Here is a 20,894-nt window from a genome sequence, read left to right as displayed (position 1 = left end):
TACATAAAGATATTCACAGACTATTTTTATAGAAAAATCTGGGAAGAAATCTAATGTCCAACAAGAAAGAGGGTAAATTACCTAAAAAAAATCTTAGATTGGCTTAAAAAAATATTGTTTTTTTATCATAAAAACTTCTTTTAAGATTTCTGTAATAACACTGAAATTGTATTAAATCATAATTAGTGAAAAATCAAGAAAAACAATTTGTATGTTTGGTATAACAACTACATAAAAATGCATTTGGAGAAAAGTGTCACAAGAAATGTAGTATAGTCAAGAATTCACTCTTGGGTCTGAAGTTGTGACTTCAAATCCTGGAGCTACCAATTCCTAGCTATATGACCTTGGCCAAATTATCTAATTTGCCTCAGTTTCTCCCCTGTAATATGGAATTCAATAATAGTAGCTGTCTCATAGGGTGGTTATGACAGTAAATGAGTTTATACTTCAAAGCACCAGGTGTAGTGATGTTGATATAAGCTGCTAATAAACATTCATCTGAATGCAGCAGAGTATGGGAAGGCATTGCGTTAGGGTGATAAGATTCTGCGTGTTTTTGTTCCTGTTGTCTAAGTTTTCTATAATATTATTAATTTTGCTTTATAGTAAAAATGGATATTTTAATATTTAAAACATTATTCCTAGTCCACACTAATCTCTCCTCTCACCTATATCCTAATTCCACTCCCTCCTGTTTATCTAGGATCTGGTTCCACCCACTATCTCCTTTGTGTTATCTCAAACTCTTCTACTGATTCACTAAATAAATAAATAGACTCCTAAGTGAACCTTTACTCCCTTCTCTTCACTGTTGCACTTCTTAAGGAAAAACAAAATTCACAATAACTTTCTCCAATTTGAATTTCCCATTCACTCTTCAGCATATTAGAATCTGAATTCTCTTTCCATTATGCCATTCTAACAATGCTGCTAATTTCCTTAATGTCCAAAACTAATTAATCTGCATCCTCTTTACCCTATTACAGGTGTTTTAACACTGCCAGTCACTTTCTCTGTGAAACTCTCCTCCCTGTCCTATCACAATAAGAAAGGAGGATGTGACGGGAGGAAGAAGTACGGGTTTTTAATATTGCCTCTCTTGGAAACTAAAAGCTGGTATCTGTCTGTGTGTGAGATCAGGTCTGGAGCGGTAGACTACAGAACCAATCCAGAAAGAAGAAGTGGGAGTGGTCAAGGGAAAGAGTGTAGCTGGGGAAATCCAATAAGGGAACCAGAAAGCAAAGTGGGTCAAAGACAAAAGAACACCCTGAGTCCCAAGGGGGAACAAAAAGTCTGCAGACACAGAAAAAAATTCTGCAGAATCCCTGTGACCACTTTCAATAGAATTGTATTGTCAAATCTCAGTGTGTGGACTCTTTTATTCTCAGAATATCTCAAGGATTTTTCTTTTATGTTCCTCAATACCACTCTCTCAGACTCACATCTTTCTTCTCTGACTGTTCTCCCATTTAATCATCCAGGCTTCCTTCATCATATATTTAAATGACCACTATATGCCAGGCATTGTGATATGCCACCCAGCTACACAGTAAATAAGGTAAAGGCCCTATCTTCAAAAGCTCACCTAATTGACATTTCACAAATGTGTTTCCCAAGGTTCTTGCCTAAACTTCTATTCTACCCATGGCTCCAACTGTTTCACATTACCAACCATCTCTCTGGCTTCTTCATCTGATATCTTGTAGATATTTCAAACTCAGGATAGCCAACACCAGATATTCATTTGCCATCAAACTAGAAGAGATCATCATCAACCTAGAAACTCCTAAGTCATCCATCAGCTTTCCTTTCACCACATAGAAGAACAACTGGATGGCAATTCCTTTTTTTCTTTTTAAAGATTGTATTTGGGATCCCTGGGTGGCGCAGCAGTTTGGCGCCTGCCTTTGGCCCAGGGTGCGATCCTGGAGACCTGGGATCGAATCCCACATCGGGCTCCCAGTGCATGGAGCCTGCTTCTCCCTCTGCCTGTGTCTCTGCCTCTCTCTCTCTCTCTCTCTCTCTCTGTGACTATCATAAATAAATAAAAATTTAAAAAAAAGAATCTCTGCCTCGCCCTCCCCTTTAAAAAAAATAAATAAAGATTGTATTTATTTATTCATGAGAGACAGAGAGAGAGAGAGAGAGGCGGAAGGTGAAGCAGGCTCCATGCAGGGAGCCTGATGCAGAACTCGATCCCAGGACCAGGGGATCATGACCTGAGCTGAAGGCAGATGCTCAACTGCTGAGCCACCCAGGCATCCCGGCAATTCCTTTTTTTAAAAAAAACAACTCCCTTCCCTTCCCTTCCCTTCCCTTCCCTTCCCTTCCCTTTCTTTCCTTTCTTTCCTTCTTTCCTTCTTTCCTTCTTTCCTTCTTTTTCTTCTTTTTTTTTTGTAGGCTCCACACCCAGCATGGAAGCCAACATGGGTGTTGAACTCACAACCCTGAGATCAAGACTTGAGCTGAGAACAAGAGTTGGATGCTTAGCCAACTGAGCCACCCAGATGTCCCTGGATGGCAATTTTTAACAATATCATCTCCTAAAAAGCTTACAAAATTGTACTCTCCTCTCTTTCTAACTCTACATTAAGTTCCATCCATAATTGCTTTGATTAAGCCTTCTAACTTTTTCCTGTCATTAAATATCTCCCCTTCTAATCCATTGTTACTACTGATATCAGAATTATCTTTCCGAAAGGCAAATTTTATCCATCATTACTTCTGTTTCCATATGTTTTACTCTTATATTTTGGATGTTTAGATTTCTTCCGTGTATTTTTCATTTGTATCAACACCATGCTGAATAAAAAGAATTGCTTATATTTCTTCTTAATTTTGGTTATGTTCTCTGCCTTTCTTTGCCAAAAACGCTCCAAACTTTTTTTTCATCTGACATATTAGTTCAAATGAGCCCAAATATTTCTAAATTAGCTCAAATATTTCTTCCTCTGCAAAGCCTTTTCCAATTCCTTCAAACAGAGCTGCCCAATCTTTCCACTGAGTTCTGTGCTTAGAGTACATTTCTATTAAGAAATTATCACATTTGTTTTCTATTCATTTGAACACCTATATAACAGTTTTTAGTTATCTGTCTCTAACATTGGAATGAGTGCCTCAACCTAGAGTATATGGATAATATATATATTTTTTTGTTTTATATTGTATCTAGCAAAACGGGCAACAGCACCACCACCACAAGTCTTTGCTGAAAGGAGTAACTCACAGAATAAATAATGAATGGGGAATTTTTTTTCCTTTTTTTCTTCATTATATGACAATTAGGATGCAATATGTATCTTGGTGAGAGGGTTGAGAAAATGCAGATTAAGAAATAAAATGAAGGTCAAAGGAGAAAGGCAGGAGAAATCAAGAGGAACCACTGGTGTGCATAGAACACAAAGCTGAAATCTAGGAAGGGAGGCAAAGAATGAGATGAAATCAGACAAAGTGAAAGCTGGAAAGAATCCAATGGGACAAGGAATATCAGAAGCTCAGGGAAACTTTTGACTCCATGAATCCAAACTCATCAGTTTATCATTTTGATTAAGACATGGATATACATAGATCCTGGGAAAGTACTAGGAAAAAAAAAAAAACCACTTACACTTGGCCAGCAAGGCATCCGATCAAAAAATTTCCCAGAGTATACTGGTCTGATGCGATCTGGAGGCTCCACTCCTGGTTCAGTGTTTTCAGCCTCCTTTCTCTCCTCAGGTTGTTGGGCAAACTGGCTCTCAGTAGGTTCTATCACCAAACCTATTTGGGGCCCTGTTTCATCTGGCTCTTCTAGTTTGGGTAGACCAGTGTCCACCTCCACATCCACAGGAGGCTTCATCTCTGCACTGGGCTTCACCACCACACAAGTCTCTTTTTCCAGTTCCTGTCTAGGTTCCATATCCAAAGTAGGCTGCATCTCCAGTGAAGCCCTTAACCCTTCAGAGGAACCAGCCACAGAACCTTTCCTGCTCCTTAGAGTCTGTGGATTTTCACATACCATGCCTAAGTGAGGCTGTATTATCCTTCCAGAACATCCTGCCATAAGATACTCATTCTCTACACCCTTTCTTCCTGGCAACATACCTGGAGAAGATTTTGTTTCCTGGGAGGCTGAGACCCCATAGACTCCTAAATTACTCCTCTCCAGGAGGGTTCCAGAAAGATTCTGTCTTTTTAATTTCATTTCAAGCTCCATCCCCAATGGAAATTTTGTTTCTGGTGATGTTATCCTTTCTTCAAATTTGTTACCAACCAGGAGGCTCTCCCTGCATGAGGAATCTTCTTTTCCTAATCCCACTCTGAACCCTAACTCCCTTATGGGAGATCTTGCTCCCATAAGGACCCCCGTCTCTCCTAAGTCATCCTTTCCTTCGTGGGTGAGCCCAACCTCCATGCTCCGAGGAGATTTCCTCTCTGACACCCTCATTCCTTTAACGTCACTCATCTCTAAAGGAAAAGCTGTAACTGGCTCAAGGGAAGTTCCTAATATCTTGTGGTGCTTCAACCCTTTAGGGGACCCCAGTCTCACAAAAGAACACATCTCCACTCGGACTCCCTGCCCACAGCTTCCTGCCTACTAATTTACACCTAGCGGAGTTCACCGAGGAAAGCCAATGAAAGTCTGTTTACCCGGTTACCTAGGAAACGGGGGCGTGGCTTGGCGCGCAATTGTTTCTCCAGGCAGGTCCCCGCCCATTTCTCCCACTGGGGCTCGCTCCGTTTTTTTCCCTCTCCCTCTCCTTTCTCTCCCGCTCCTACTTTCTCTCCTTCCTTCCCTCTCTTGTGTTTTCTGCCAGCTTCCTTACTAGATCTGGAGGGCAAGAAAACTTAAAGGACGTGGTCTTGGGCACTATGCTCACCATCTTCTCTTTGGTTTAGCAAGCAACTCAATTCCCCTGGGATGAATTTAGCCATGGGCTTCCTCGGGGCCGTTGGCCTATTAATTGTACTGGCGATCAGGGAATAAGTAGTCATTTTTCTGGTGGTGACCATCAATTTTAGGTCCTTCTTTGTGCAAGTACATGCATACTGCATGTAGTTCTTTTAGCCTAAAGAACTACTTTAAATTCCGTGATTATATTTGGTACCTGTGGAACAGAAACAAAGTCTTTGAGAATATTTACATTTTAATAACTAGCCTTTAAAAAGTATTTAAATATATTAAAATTTGAATGTGTTACACAACACATACTGACTTTTTAAAATATTGTGGCAAACTCATTTTAAGCATGGGATTTTCTTTAAATTGGGGTTACACCTTTGTTAGGTTTTAAGTTTATTTATTTAAGTATTCTCTTCACCCAGTGTAGGGCTTGAACTCACGACCCTGAAGTCAAGAGTTGCACGCTCTTCAGTCTGAGCCGGCCAAGCACCCTCTTTTTATAAGGTTTTAATGAAAGTGTATTTGGAGAGTACTTGCCATGTTCCACACATATAGGGGATACAAAACACTTAGCTTAGAATCTGAATAGAATTTACAGGATTCTAGTCTTTTAGAAACTCTATGAAAAACTTTTAAAAAAATGTTTAGGACATATTATTCACATTTGAAAAAAATTGTATATTGTCACTCTCAGATACTTAATATAAATATTCTTCTCCCCCTAAGCATTTTAAGTGACTGGATAGCATGTAAATGAAGGTATGTCTGTATGTATAAGCATTCAATTCTTTCATTTTACAAATAACTATTGAGTACCTACTTTGTGTCAGTGCTAGGAATATAATGAAATATAAGGTAATCCCTATTTCTTGGAACTTATACTCTAGTGGGGATAACCATCCACTAAACCAATAAATAAGATCGTTTCACAGTGACAAGTGTAATGGAGAAAGCAATACTTTGATATGAAGGGGCACTACTTTAGAATTGGTAGGCTTAGAAGTCCCTTAAGTAGGTAACTTTGGACTGAGGCTTGTATTAAGCTCTGCAAAGACACAAACTTTTTAAACATGACTAGCTCAAGGTCCTGTTGTCTTCTCATTGCCTTGCCACCATGCCTACAAATCCTTACATTAGAATTACCTTAGGTTTGTCTCAGATGGTCCCAGTTAAAAGAACACGTTACCAGTCATTACCATCTTTGATTCACTCTTCAACTATTTCCTGGAAGAGAAGGTAGAAGATATAGGGTAAGAGTCCTGGGGATGATAGACGCAAGGTGCTAGGGATTTCTGAGTGGTATTTAGAGATTTGAGAACAAGGGAAGCACTAAGGGCTTTGTTCAAGTCTGTAACTTTATGTAAGGCCTGTCCACTTTGTAGTTGCCTTAACAAATTCTGTCAATAGGATTCTGCATTTGACACTAAAATACATGCAATTATCAGTCCTCCTTAGTTACCTAGAGTTAGGGAAAAAAGCACAGCCATATTATGAGTGTCAGCACCAAGAGCAAAGCTTTACTGTGGCATATCAGTCTCTCCCAAATCGCCAGTGAAGCTTAGAGGTGCTAGCCACTAGAGCAGCATTCTTCAAGGCAACCATTATAACTAAACTATAAAATACTGTGGAATGTATTCATGAAGGAGGTGAATTAAAAGACTCAATTGGTAGAAAAAATAAATGAGGAAGCAATATCCTAGAACAATGAAATGGGGAATTCCTAATAATTTATAAATTTCACCATCCATGTGTTATTTGTAAAGTCTTAAGTCAAAAGTTTGTCATTCTAAATGTAATTAAGTTCACAAATTTTTTTAAGTGCCTATTATAGCAAAGATCCTTTACAAGGAATTGAAATGATGAATAAATTATTGTCTTGGTCCCTAAGAACTTTAAAATCCTTACAAGATTTTATTTATTTTATTATTTTATTTATGGGGCGGGGGGAGCAGAGAAAGAAGGAGAGAGAGAATCTTAAGCAGGCTCCATGCCCAGTGTGTCAGGAGTCCAATGCAGGGCCTGATTTCATGATCCTGAGGTCATGACCCGAACCAAAATCAAGAATTGGATACTTAACTGACTGAGGCACCCAGGTATCCTCCTCCCCCAAGAGATTTTAGATTTCCTAATGGGAATGAAAGCCTGAGAAAAAAAGTCTAGGCACTATAAAATAAGGCAGATAGATATTAGAACAATTATAGAGAGTAAAACAAAGTATTGTGAAACTACCGGAAAAAGATAACCAAATCCAGTAGGTTTGAACTCTGTGAGTTCATTTATATGTGGATTTTTTTTCAATATACCGGAAAATTTTTTGGAGATTTGCAGAGTTTAGAAAAAAACTTGCAAATGATATAACCTAGAAATAGGAAAAAAATTAAGAGAAAGTTAGGCGTTAATTTAAGAACAGAACATGTAATACATTTAACATACAAAATACATTATTGGTAAAGTTTCTAGTCAACAGTAAGCTATTAGTACTTAAGATTTGGGGGAGTCAAACATTATATGCAGATGTTCAATTGCATGGAGGGTTGGTGCCCCTAACCCCTGCATGGTTCAAGGGTCAACTATATCCTCAGATGTGATCAAGAACATCTTGGCCAAAGTGAATCCTGCAGTGATGGGCAGCAACAGCGTTCTGGAAGTGAGAGAACAAAGTGATCAAATATGTCAACAGATGGGAACACACAAGCAACATTCTGGGAACACAGAGTAGACTGTTATGATTAGGGTGTAAAGCAAGAGTTTGGGCAAAGGGAGAAATAGGATGAACGAAATGTGGGTTGGGACTAGATAACTTTGGACTCTATTTTGCAAGTAAGATTATCATTGAACGTTTTTGAATGTAAAAATGATTGAAAAGATAGCAGGGGTGTGCATTAATTTCTGTTTATATGATATCACCATAGCCCAAATTTTGAGATTAGATCACAGATTTGGGGATTATAGAATTTTTGATATTAGAATGGACAATGGCTTATGAAGAAAAGTGGAAAGAGTGAGGATGATTTTGCCGTCAAGTCCAGGTGACTGGAAGCCAACGAAGCAGAAGCAGGTTTGGACTGGAATAGGGTTTGGTTTGGGACATACTGTTGACATGCCAAGACTGATGTGCCATATCCTATTTCCTGATTCTTCCTTGGATTGTCCAGGAGGTATTAACATGACTAACATATTGTATTGGAACAACCTCTTAGGGATAAAGTGCCACAGATACCATTTAGGTATGACACATTGTGCTCTTCTGGTTAGTAACTGGGGAGTTGATCTCCAAGACTGGCTGTTCAGGGGTTCAAATCATCTTCGTTGACAGAGAATCCATGGGCTACTTTGCCCCAAGTGCACATCCTAGACAATCAATGTTTATAGTCTCAAAACAGGGCTACACACGGTAAACTGCAAACTGAAAAAGTAGCCCTTATCCTGAAGAAAAGTGAATTTAACATTCTACCAAACTACAAAATGAATTCTTTTGTTTTGTTTCAGATGCCTGGCCAGAAACTATTGTATGGAATTTAACCAAAGAAGGGTGTGTTATGTAGTTCTGCAGTAGAGGGTGACGAATGTTTTGAGTTGCCTTTTACTGGAATCCTGCTTAAGAACTCAGGTTCTAGAGCCAGCATGCAGGTTTCAATACAATTTCATTACCAGCTCAGTGGTGTTTCTGGGTAAGTTCCCCCATCTTTGCTTCAAATTCTTTACCTTTAAAACAGGCACGCCTCATTCATTAATTCCACAGCCAGGAACTGTGCTAGATAGACAGCGTTGAGGACCACTTGGGGGAGTTAGTATTTCTAAAATAGGAAGGCAATTAGTTTCAGATATTCGTTCGAGTGAATCCTTGGTAGTGTTAAGAGTGAAATGGAACAGCTCCTGTAAAGCACTTACAACAATAACTCGGAAAGGAAAACCCTGAGTAAAAGTGGGCTATTAAGATTCGCTCCCCCCCCCCCACACACACACCAAAAATAGGTAACATGTGAATAAAAAGCAAGTTATTAGTTTTAAGATTTCCTCTGTTACGCAGAGAGTCTAATCCTCTTCCCAGGAGTAAATACCACACCTGCACTACCCAAGCTTCCCCTTAGGGCATGTTGGGGGGGAAGGGGGCTCTCGTACTAAAAATGCCTTCCCCAAAAAGCCCCTGAGCCGAATTGCCAGGGTTGGGGTGTTGCAGAGTAGGGTAACTGGCACGGTGAGCTAATATCCACAGAGGGAACCTCGCCGCCCCACAAGGGCGGGGAGCAACAAAGCCGAGCTCTTTCGCGCTTCTCCAAAAGCAAGGCAGTAAGAGTTGCACCGCTCGCGGCCGCGGGGAGCCCAAGACCGCCACCCAGACAACAATGGCGCCGGCAAGGGCGGGGCCGCGCTCGCCGGGGATGTGGGAGGAAGAAGCAGGCTGACTCCGACCCCTGGAGGAGCCAGGGGTCACGTGACAACCCCCCCTCCGGCCCTCCCGGCCCCCCGGCCCGGCACACCAGCCCCAGCCGAGAGCTTGGCGAAGGGGCGGGGGAGTGGGTGGGGAGGTGGGACGGGCCACGGCGGAAGTGACGAAGGGGCGCAGTTCGCTACGTGCAGCGACGTGGCGGCGAGGCCGGCGCCGGGCGGCGGAAGTGGCTCCCGCGCTGGGACTAGAGTGTTTGTGTTTTGGTTCGCGACGGAGCCCGCGGCTGGCCTGAGGGGAGGAGGCAGAGGAGGGAGGAGGAGGAGGAAGAATTAGTCGGAACTCGAGCGCCGGCGGCGGCGAAGGAGGAGAAAGGAAAGAGGAAGGCGGAGCGGAGAGAGGCGGAGACGGAGTCGGACGGGGGCGGCACCACGGCGCGATCCCCGCACGGTCCAGTCTGAGGGGAGCGGCCTGAGGAGGAGACGCGCCGCCGCCGCCGCCGCCGCCGCCGTCGCCGTCTAAGCCACCGCCACGGCCTCAGCCCCTTCTCGGGCTGCGCCTGGGACCTGCTGCTGGGAGGCTTGCTTCAGCCCCGCGGCTCCTCGTGCTGCGGCCTCAGGTAACCAAACCGTCTCTTCCCTGCCTAGAGCCAGTCGGGACCCCAGGTTATACGCTGCCCTCAGTCTGCCTGCGGCCCTGCCGTCACGGAGTCCCCCGCCCATTCTTCCTTATCCGGCGCCAGGGCCCTGGACCAGAGCTGTCGAGCCCGGCGTCTCGTCCTGCGGGCCCTGGTGATTCATTCCTCAAAGAGCTCTGGCGACCGGGATTTGCGGAGTGGCTGAGGGAGCGACGGGTGTCACCCTCTTCCCTTCTCAAGATGGCGGCCTGAAAGAGTGCCGGAGGCCGCGGTTCCGTCTGGCCCCTGTCCTGGCAGTCCTGGAGGGGGTGGTCCCGGCCGAAGCCAGGCTAGGTTCAGGGAAGCAGCATGGGAAAGATGGCCAAGGGGCCTGCATGGGTCTTGCTTGTTCAGGCCATCCGGAGTTTGGTATCAGTTACTCAGGTAGTCTCCAAGGAGGAACTGGGGCCTATGGCAGGTGTGAATTTGGGGAGCTCCGCCTACCTTCGACTTCCAAACAGCGGTAATGGAGGGAGGAGGAGGCTCGTCAACATGGTCTGTTTAGGGACTGTCTCATCTGTGAGAAGGTGATGAACCGCAGCTTTAAGAAACTCAAGAGAGCTAGGCCGCTGAACACGCACCGTGGGTAGAGAGAGAGACACCTTATTAAACCTGTTCTGCCGTTCTCTTCCCTTGGAAGCTGATTACCCCCCCACCCCCACCCCACCCCAGACTTTCAGAGTGTAAGCTCCGAATGTCATAATTCACATATTTTGGTTTTTGTTAGTGTCAAATCAGTTCCCTGGTTTGGGGGGGGGGGGGAACGTATACAACACTATGGTAATTCAGGAGAGCTCAGGAACTATTTTTAACGTAAAATTGGGATAATATGAATTCATAGGGGTGCTGTAAGCAAAATTCATCAAATAGTGGTTGGCACGTACTATCTGGTTAGCTGCTGTTATTAATACTATTTTCAGTAAAGAGCACCAAGAGACTTTTAGACTGCCACTTAATTCTCAAAAAAAAATCAAAAGATTTAAAAAGCATCTTATGCAAAATTTTCGTCTTGCCAAACAAAAGTTTCAGTAGTGAATACAAATGAATGCACATGATTTTTAATCTTACTCTCATGATAACTGTATCTTTATAACGAGATTTATTTTCTGCTAGAGAGCGTTGGAGGGGGTCATATTCCAACAGTTTTAACCCTCTAAAGGCAAAGCTAAAATCGTAATTTTTTATTGAGAATCTCATGTTTTCCCTGAAATTTTGGACTATGGAAATTCAGAGTATGTTGTCCTTGACAAGTATTTTAGTTTGCTGTTTTGTAGGTAATGAGACAATTGAGAAGCGTTTCAGTTGGTATTGAAATATCTGAAGGTGTGTTGGTACACGTTCAGTGTGCATCTGTTGATACTTGGTCATTTCATCAAAGGGCCACTTTAATTTCCAATTTTCAATCCCTATTATGTATTGGTCCCTGTATTAGAGATTTCTTTCTTAACATATATTCTCTCATCTAATTCTCCAGCAGGTATTTGAGTTAGGTACTTTGGAAATGGAGACTTTGGTATAGCCCATCAGGATTAGATCCCCAAATCTCATATGTTTTTTTAGCTTTGGGGGTGGGGAGGTGGTCAGTGTAGGGATTGGAGCACTTTTTTTTGATACAGAAAATAATTTAAATATATAGAGTAGGGAGAATAGTAAAATGAATCCATCACCTGCTTTAAATTATCTATGGCCAGTCGTGTTTTATTTACATCCTTACTGTTTGGAAGCAATTCAGACAGATCATTTCATGTGTAAGTAGTTCAGTATGTATTACTCAGGATTCTGCAAAGCTGCTGTTTAGATAAGTCAGCGGTGATTTTATTGTCTCGAATGTAAGGTCTCATGGATATTAATTCATTGTCCAAAGAGACTCTTATATAAACTAATTTTATAAGGAAGGCAAATTTCTTATGAGGTACCTAAGTGAGATATAACAGGGAACCATCAGGTTTAATGAGCACATAATCAGATTTTAGCTAAAGATGGGAGAAAACTGTGATTTGTGAGTAGATTGGAAAAGAGTCCTTTAATGTTCCCTTATTCCTTTGAGATTAAAAATTAGTATTAGATAATAGAAAAATATAGAAGTTGCCATTTAGGCTAGGTTTTTCTAGATGTGTTAAACGGACAGTAGTGACATATTTAATAAGTAGGCCCAAAACTATGGGAAAGTTTAAGTAAATAAGACACTACTAAGCTCACCACATTAAAGAACCACTGTTAACACTTTCATGAGTAATGTACTTGAGCACATAAGGAAACAATTTTAAGTCTTTGAGCCACTAGACACACAAACCTGAGAGCTTTAAAATACTTGTTGCTTTAGAATTAACATTAGTTAAGCAAAAAGTGTACAATTTAACAGAGACCTTCACATAATAATAGCCAACATTTATTGAGCTTTAATGTGTTCTAGGATCTGTTGTAAGAACTTTCTATTTATGAACTTCGTTTTCCCTGAAACTCTTTTAATCCAACTAGTCTGGCTCCAGAACCTGAACTCGAGTCACCTCTCAGGTTGAGTGGGTTTAAAACTCAGCTCTTTTGTGGCTCTGTCACAGCTCTGTCACAGTAACTGCGTGACCTCAATCAAGTTACTTAACCTCTCTGTGCCTGTTTCCTCATTTTTAAGGATTGTAGTAGTCTTACAAGATTGTTAATGACTGTGTTAGTTAACTACCTGGCACAGTTAAGTCTTTAATAAAGATTAGCTTTAAATTTTTAAAAAGCTTTGAAAATTACAACAGGATTTTAGGCTTAGTTAAATCTCATATATATTATTTCATTACAAAGATAGTGAATTTAACTAAATTGTGTTAAATGTCCTGTGGATGTTAAAATTATGTGATAATATGTTATAGACAAAATTTACTGAAGTGATTGTTGGATTTGTTTACTGATTTGTGTATTTAATTACTTAATATTTGTTTTTGTGCAGGTTTCTGTATATCCAGAAAGAAAAAATTTGACACCTTGCATCCTGGAAGTTCATTTAAGAGACTGAAATTAGGGACTTCTTTCAAATTTGGACATGGCTAATCGAGGAGCAACAAGACCCAACGGGCCAAATACTGGAAATAAAATATGCCAGTTCAAACTAGTACTTCTGGGAGAGTCTGCTGTTGGCAAATCAAGCCTAGTGCTTCGTTTTGTGAAGGGCCAATTTCATGAATTTCAAGAGAGTACCATAGGGGGTGAGATTTTCTTTTTCCCTTCATTTAATTGAATTATACATTGGCAAAAATTTTGCATTTCCAGTTGCATGATGATGAATACCTAAAATAGGTCACACAGTGAAGAAAACTGTTCAGCAGACTTCAAGATTTAAAAATTATCTGGATTTTTGTGTAGGTAGCATCTTCCTACATTTTGATTTCCTGGTTACCCCCAAGATGGTTGTGTAAAAGCTGGAATACATATACAAGCATGAACAGAGTCAATGTCCCAAGTAATTGAATTTGATCTGATACCTGTTCCTTGATAATGATTAGAGACTTCTTCAAATTAATATGCATTTGTGCTAAATTATATTGGCTTTAGAATGAGTAATGAAAATAGTAAAAGTTAACCTTAAAATTCTAATTCTATATAGTTGGACTATTTATGAATTATACTGATTAGTAAAATTAATTAACTTGTATTAAACTTGCATAAGAATGCTCCTAGATTGAAGGAAGAGAAAAAGTCAATGATCAATGAAGAGGGACATGAAAGGGAAATGGGACCTGTCGGGAAAGATGAAGGAGGGGATAAGAGTGTAGAGTAAGCACTGAATACAATAATTGTGTTAGAGCTGAGATGAGGGGAAGGTAAGAGGCAGGACAGAGACAACTCATAGTGCAGTGTTGTGGGTAGAAGACAGGAAATTTGATAATTGAATTTAATCAAATTCACAACTATATAGCAGTGGGGCAGAAGAGCCTTTTCAGGGCCTTGGTTTCATCTATCATATGAAGCTTTTGAATTGGGTAGTATCAGGAAGCACAGCTTTAAGATCAGTATTTTGCAAGGGGCGTGTAATTAAACAGTACTATATTTTTAAAGGAATACATAAGTGTATTTTAATCTCATACATATAAAAAACTCAAACTTTTGACATGCATGAGACTAATGACATGTAACAACTTCAGATCTTTTAGAAGTATAACTCTATGTTGTGCATTTGGTGTTTGTCCTCAAGTACACTTGGGAATTTTATACATAGTTCAAATCCTTCCAGTAAAATAGTTTGTAAAACTATACTATCTCTTGGCTTTGCCTGCATACGAGAAATATACTACTTACGTGGTATTTCCACGTAAATAGACTAATTTCCACTTTAATAGACTTAGAATGAGTGAGGATTATCAACCTCTTTTGTTTTTGTGTCTATCAAGTTACACAGTGTTGTGTTTTAGTGTTTTATAAGATTTATTTATTGAGAAAGAAAGCACCGGGTGGTAGGTGTGGGTAGGGGCAGTGGGAAGAGAGAATCCTCAAGCAGACTCCCCACTGTGTGTGGAGCCCCTCAGGGGGGCATGATCCCAGGATCCTGAGATCAAGACCTGAGCTGAAATCAAGGGTCAGCTCTAGCTGACTGAGCCACCCAGGCACCTGTAGTGTTTTATGTTTTTATAATGGGTGAGCATCAAAAATGTGGTCCATGATAAGGGGCTTTTGAGTTAGAAATCTAATGAACAATATATTATACATTCTTTGTGGTATCTTTGTTAATATATATGTATGTATACATACCCACAAACATATATATTTGGTTTAGTAATGAAATATTACCTCTCACGGTAATAACACTTCTCAAGTGGTTTTCAGGGGCAGCAATTCCCAAAGTACATATGCATTTGAGGCTATAATACCTGGGCCAGACAGGATTGGGCCTTGATATATGCCACCCTCCCTCTTTTCACAGTACATACTAAAATAACAAAAACACTGAAGTACTATGGTAAAGAATTGAATTTCTGGGAAACTACAGGAGCCTCAGCAGCCTAAGACTAGAATCTTCGTTTTTGTTTTGGATATTATGGTCATCCAAATTTATTTTTTCCTACTGACATTTCAAGGGAGGACATTTACAAGAAAAATTTAACCCTGTATCAATGAGTCATACATATCTTCTGATAAGTGTATATATGCATATATAAAAATCTCCATTTCCATTTAATACAAATTAGCTTGTTTACATTTCATCAGTTTTTCAAGTTTTTTGTTCCTACGTGTAAAGCTTCCTTAATATTCTACTTGTACAGATCAAATCTAGCTTTTAAAATCAACTTTAAAAGGAATTTATATACAAATTTCTGTGTCAGTGGATGTTGACCACATATTAATATCTTTAGGAGGTATGGTGCCATTATGATTACATCCATTATGATTACAGCTGTGATTACTAGTTTTTGGTTTTGTTTGGAGACATAATTGACATAAAACATTGTGTAAAGTTAAGATGTGAGGCATTGATTTGATGTTTTTACAGTGAGTGCTGTTCTTTTATGTTCTTTGCTTACAGCTCTTCCCTCTTAGGAACTTTGATAGTATTCTGTTTAAGCATTCAAGGATTTCAAGGTTTAAGCAATTTAATGATGACCACAACGGGTCCGTAACTTGTAATATGTATTTTTGTTTTGGCTGATGTGTGGTAAGATTTATCTAAATGAACTTGACCAAATGTTTTGCATTTTATCTGTGCTTGATTTTTTTTGATTGTTTGTATCTAGTAATATTCGTTATGGTGTGAAGACTCACCTAAAATTTTCATCTGTGTTTTAATGTGGGAATCATATGCTATACTCTCGAATTTGTGTATTCTAGAACCTTACATTCATCAAGAATATCAGGGTAGTTTATGTGTTTCTTCTTAGACATGATAGCTTAATTTCAGAATCCATGTTGTCTCGCAGTGTCCTATACAATTTGCCCCTTGACCCTGTAGCACTCACAATGAGGTTAGGTAGTTAGGTTGTGGGTTAAGCATTTTGAGGAGTTCTAGCTTATCTGTAGGGCTTTAAAGTCTGCTTTGAAGTCTTAGTGTTTAAGACAAGCCCAGAAGGTTAGCAAGGAATATTAATGCTCAGGTGGTTGTCTCCTTCCTACTATCTCATCTGGAGGCTTAGTATTGCTTCAATAAATATCGAATAAATATTGGTGGGCCATCTTTCACTTAACATCTTAAGTAGCTAAAGACTTTAAAGATTTCAAGTGAGGTACTTTTGTCAAAAAAACTACTTGTTTTTAAACATAGTTAAATGCTATTTTTAAACAAGTTTGTTTAAAACAAATTTGTTTAAAAACAAATTTTTAAACAAAATGCTCTTCAGTGTAAGAGCAGGATTAGAATATGCAATGAAATAAGATGCAGGCATTCAATTTTTTTCTTTTGAAAGATAAATGTCTTATACTACAGTTTAATTTTGTATGCACTGATCGTCAAAGAAAGGTCAGACGTATGGTTTAGGTTATAGAATTATATGTAAGAGCAGTGTTACAGTGTTCCTCTTGCAGGTACTGTATTTTTTGAGCTTTGTTTTAGAGCAGTGGTTCTCAGAATTTTACCAGGAGCATCTATATTACCTGGAAATTTGTTAAAAATGCAAATTCCTGTATCCTATATTGAATCAAAACACTGAAGTGGAACTAGTAATCTTATATTTTAACAAGTCTTCCAGGTGATTCTGATGCATGCTGAAGTGTGAGAACCACTGCTTTTTGTATACTGAGTAATCAATATTACATTTACACTGAGGTGGTTCTTAGAATAATTGCTTTTCTTTTTTTAAAAAAATGTGTTATTTAAAATAGGGTAGGGTAGGGTTTTAAAAAATGTGTTATTCATCCCACTCCCCCAGTTTGAAGATTACAAGTATTTTGTCCTGTCAAATATTATTTGTATCTCTTTGTATGGAAACCCCTTTCCACAAATCTGTTAACCTATTTAGGCCCTTTAAAGAGAGTATGGCTCTTTCTGTCCCATCTGGGTTGCTCTGCCTTCTCTCTACTAAGGTACTTTAAAATATCTGTAGTTTTTCAGTTATCTGTACCAGTGCTGTTCCCCCTTAGTGTCACAAGTAATCCAGGACTGATTATACCCTAAATTAATTAGAGTAACAAGTGCCTTTTTAAATTGTAGTTCCAGCACTTAGTACATACCAGCTGCATGATATTAGGAAACTCATACTTGGCTTTATTTTCCTCTTACATGAATGAAAATAATGATACCTAACTTGAAAAGTTTTTGGTAAGGATTAAATGAAAGTACATATAAATTTCCTGGCTACAGTGCCTAGCACAGAGTAAAATGCTTATTTAAACTATTACCACTACCGTCACCACCAGTACTTTTTGCTGAGTCATTTTTGTCCCTGTTGTATTGTCACAACGTGGCATTATTTTGGAATCATGACTATTCCATCTAATGCATGGCATTTGATTTTAGGATTTGACAATGTTAAAAAAATTTTATGTTTAGATTTTCTTTTATTGGAAAATAAAGCTTCTCATTAAAAATTATAGGAACAAAGAGGATTTTAAAAACCTTATAAGCAAATACTTATTACTACATTTGAGCCTTCCTAAAAATGAAGTTTCTGCAGATTCATGTAAGTAGATAGTATGAGCATTCACAATTTCTTAAAATTCTGCATGGTAAATTCTTACTAATTTTCCCCTTCCATTTATTGGTTTTCATAAAGTGATTAGTCATGTACATTATGTTAAATGCATGCCACCCACGTGAACTAAGTTATTTGTGGAAGTTTTCTAAGAGAAATTATACTGTTAAATAGAATACTAAATGTATTCAGATATTAAATTTGCTTCCTAAACTGAAAAAGAAAAGCCAGCCAGAACATTTGAATCGGAATGTCATCTTCTTACTGTAGTAGTAAGCTTTCTGCTATTTGCCCTTCACTTGTTAGCCTTCAGAAACACTAGTCTGTATATAGATGACCTCCAGTTTCTGGTGGTTTTAGTTAAGCTTTTTCAACTTCATCATGGTGCAAAAGCAATACAGACAGTAAAAACTATACTTTGAATTTTGATTTTCTTCCAGGTTGGCAATATTCAGTACAGTACTCTTGTGATGCGTGGCTGTGGCAGCGTGTCCTAGCTCCCAGTCAGCCACATGATCACAAGGGTAAATAACCGATACACTCAGAGCCATTCTGTACCAGTAGCAACCATTCCATTTTTCATATTTAGTACAGTATTCAAAAAATTACATGATAAAAAAATAAAAATAATAAAATAAAAAATAATAAAAACATAAAAAATTACATGAGATATTCAATACTTTATAAGATTGTGTTAGATGATTTTGTCCAACTGTAGGTTAACATAAGTGTTCTGAGCACATTTAAGCTAAGGTAGGTTAGGTGTATTTTTTACTTTGACTATTTTCAACTTGATGATAGGTTTATTGGGAGTAACCCCTTCATGAATCAAGGAAGATCTGTAATTGTAACCTGTACATATATTGCTTTTATCTTTTCATCTACACATTGCTCTCAAATACTTTTTATTTTTAAAGAGAGCACAGGCAAGCGGGTGCAGGATGGGGAGAGGGAGAGAATCTTAATCTTAAGCATGGAGCTCCACGTCGGGCTCCATCTCACAACCCTGAAATCATGACCTGAGCGGAAATCAAGAGTTGGACATTTAACTGAGCCTCCAAGGTGCCCTTCAGTTAAAAATACTGTTCAGAAAGGATGGAATACCTAGCGTATTGTTTTTAATTGGTGAGAAAAATAGTGCTTGAAATTTTCATTGTTCTTTCTAATACAGTGAGGATTAAAATTTGTGGAAGTTAATCATTGGTTTCAAGTGGGAAAATATCTTTATGCATATAATACTGTTTTCCTTCTAGAAGGTATATATTCAGTCAGTATTTGAGACAGGTTATATTACTCTGAGAAGTTGGTAGAGATTTGCTTTTTTTTTTTCTTTTCTTTTCTTTTTTAAGATTTTATTTATTTATTCATGAGACAGAGAGAGAGAGAGGCAGAGGGAGAAGCAGGCTCTATGCAGGGAGCCAGATGTGGGACTCGATCCCGGGTCTCCAGGATCATGCCCTGGGCTGAAGGTGGCGCTAAACCGCTGAGCCACCTGGGCTGCCCGAGATTTGCTACTTTGTATTAGCTTGTACCAGTTATGCTCTAAAAAAATGATTTTTTAAACAGTCTAAACATCAATTCTCCAGTATCCTAACAGTTTTAACTGTTTAAACAGTTTAAATTAAAATGTTACCCGCAACTACTTAAACATTGCTATAGATTAGGAGTCTGTAAGCTTGTTTCTAATCCTGATACCCTTCTTTGAACACTTATGTGAGTCCTATTTGCACGTTTGTAAAATGAGAGGATTGAACTAAATAAGGATTCCTAAAGAGCAAAACTTTGTTTTTAGTGTGTACTCTCCTCCACATTATACAATCAATGCAATTTAATCTTTTTCTCTTAAAGTTTATTTCATAATTTGGGATTTTGAACATTCATTCATTCATTGCCCTCTGGTGCTGAAGTGTCCAGAGCTGTTTGGTACAATGATTTTTGACCGTTAGCTCTAACTAGTGAATAGCCTCTGTTGATTTACTAATTTGCTACTTTATTCTGTCATGTACTGGGAAGTAAGACTGTGAAACTTCTTTTAAAATTAATTTTCTCAATAAATTTACCATGCCTAACATTGTGCTAAGTACTAGAAATCAAAGATGATCTTATGGTTTAGGATGGGAGTACATATAAGGTATGAAAAATGATATTACATACCACTATCTTTTTAATTTATTTTTTTAAAGATTTTATTTATTTATTCATGAGAGACAGAGAGATGGAGAGAGGCAGAGACACAGGCAGAGGGAGAAGCAGGCTCCATGCAGGGAGCCTGACGTGGGACTCAATCCCAGGTCTCCAGGATCACGCCCTGGGCTGAAGGCGGCGCTAAACCGCTGAGCCACCGGGGCTGCCCTACATACCACTATTTAAATTAGGCCTAAACTTCCAGTTGATCTTCCTGTTTTATTTATTTTTATATATATCCCCAAAGAGGACATATATGTATATATAAAAGAAGTATATTCTCAATTACATACTGAAAAAATCTAAGTTTTCATAAGCTTTGTGGCTTGGACTTTATGACATCAGTTTTGGTTACATTCAGTCTATTTTGCTACCTTTTCTGTTGTTGACTCTGTTCTGAGCATTTACGGTTTGTGGATGATTGACCTTTTATAGACATCAGAGGCCCATAAAAGATACTTGTTTTGGATGATTGGGTGTGGTGAGGTGGGAAGCTTTTACAGTTTGCTTTTAATAGAATAAGAATTCTGATTTGATAAAAATACAGGAAAACTTTGGTTTTGAAAACTGTTTCTTTTTTTTTTTTTAAGATTTTATTTATTTATTCATGAGAGACAGAGAGGGGCAGTGACATATGCAGAAGGAGAAGCAGGCTACCTGCGGGGAGCCTGATGGAGAACTTGATCCTGGACCCCCCCCCCCCCCCCCAGGATCACACCCTGAGCCAAAGGCAGACGCTCAACCACTGAGCCACCCAGGTGTCCCTTGAAAAATGTTTCTTTTCCCCTTTTGCATCTTACACCATAATCTGATATTACTTACATGCAATCTTATGGTATATACTGAATTTATCATAGGATAACATAATTTGGAGTCATCAATTGAGAACTGTTTATTACAGGTTTCTTGGTAGAGGAGAATAAGAATGTGTAAGAGTGAGAAAAGCAATAGGAGTAATTGCAGAGGTTTTGGGATTTTGATCATTGGCTATCTTGATGTAAGTATGAACTCCAAACAAATTATTAAATTCCTCAAGATAAGAGTGCTGTTGAAGTCAGACATTGGATTTTGGAAATAAGGAATGATCCTTCATATTTTACAAGTTTTGTAGAACAGAATTTTTGAAGTGTTGAACAGCATTTCACCCTCTTCAAGGTAATA

General features: G+C 39.0%; 2 protein-coding genes and 1 long non-coding RNA gene across 7 annotated transcripts in view; 1 reads left to right on the top strand and 2 right to left on the bottom strand.

Annotated features, from left to right (window-relative positions):
• Positions 1-4,772, bottom strand: part of EFHB (EF-hand domain family member B) — a 47,214-nt gene extending 42,442 nt beyond the window's left edge. The window contains exon 1 of one of the 4 annotated variants that reach the window (XM_025448828.3): positions 3,611-4,772. In XM_025448828.3, the coding sequence (XP_025304613.3) occupies positions 3,611-4,543 (933 nt within the window). In that variant the 5' untranslated portion in view covers positions 4,544-4,772. The remainder of the gene's footprint in view (positions 1-3,610) is intronic. The other 3 variants (XM_025448827.3, XM_025448826.3, XM_025448825.3) reach the window with 3 other exon arrangements.
• Positions 4,773-7,262: 2,490 nt separating this feature from the next.
• Positions 7,263-9,418, bottom strand: LOC118352124 (uncharacterized). Its single transcript, XR_007405322.1, has 3 exons — positions 8,952-9,418; positions 8,591-8,682; positions 7,263-7,526 (listed from the first exon to the last, which is right to left on the bottom strand). It is a non-coding gene; the product is annotated as an uncharacterized LOC118352124 (long non-coding RNA).
• The window catches only part of RAB5A (RAB5A, member RAS oncogene family), a 29,923-nt gene continuing 17,562 nt past the window's right edge, over positions 8,534-20,894 (top strand). Inside the window, exons 1-2 of one of the 2 annotated variants that reach the window (XM_035705219.2) lie at positions 8,534-8,556; positions 12,884-13,139. In XM_035705219.2, the coding sequence (XP_035561112.1) occupies positions 12,977-13,139 (163 nt within the window). In that variant the 5' untranslated portion in view covers positions 8,534-8,556; positions 12,884-12,976. Of the gene's footprint in view, positions 8,557-9,455; positions 9,892-12,883; positions 13,140-20,894 lie in introns of those variants that run through there. The other variant, XM_025448831.3, reaches the window with a different exon arrangement.

Source organism: Canis lupus, chromosome 23, assembly GCF_003254725.2.
Source record: "Canis lupus dingo isolate Sandy chromosome 23, ASM325472v2, whole genome shotgun sequence".
Lineage (NCBI taxonomy): Eukaryota > Metazoa > Chordata > Mammalia > Carnivora > Canidae > Canis > Canis lupus.
Note: the sequence above shows the minus strand (reverse complement) of the source record. Positions and strands in the feature narration are given on the sequence as shown.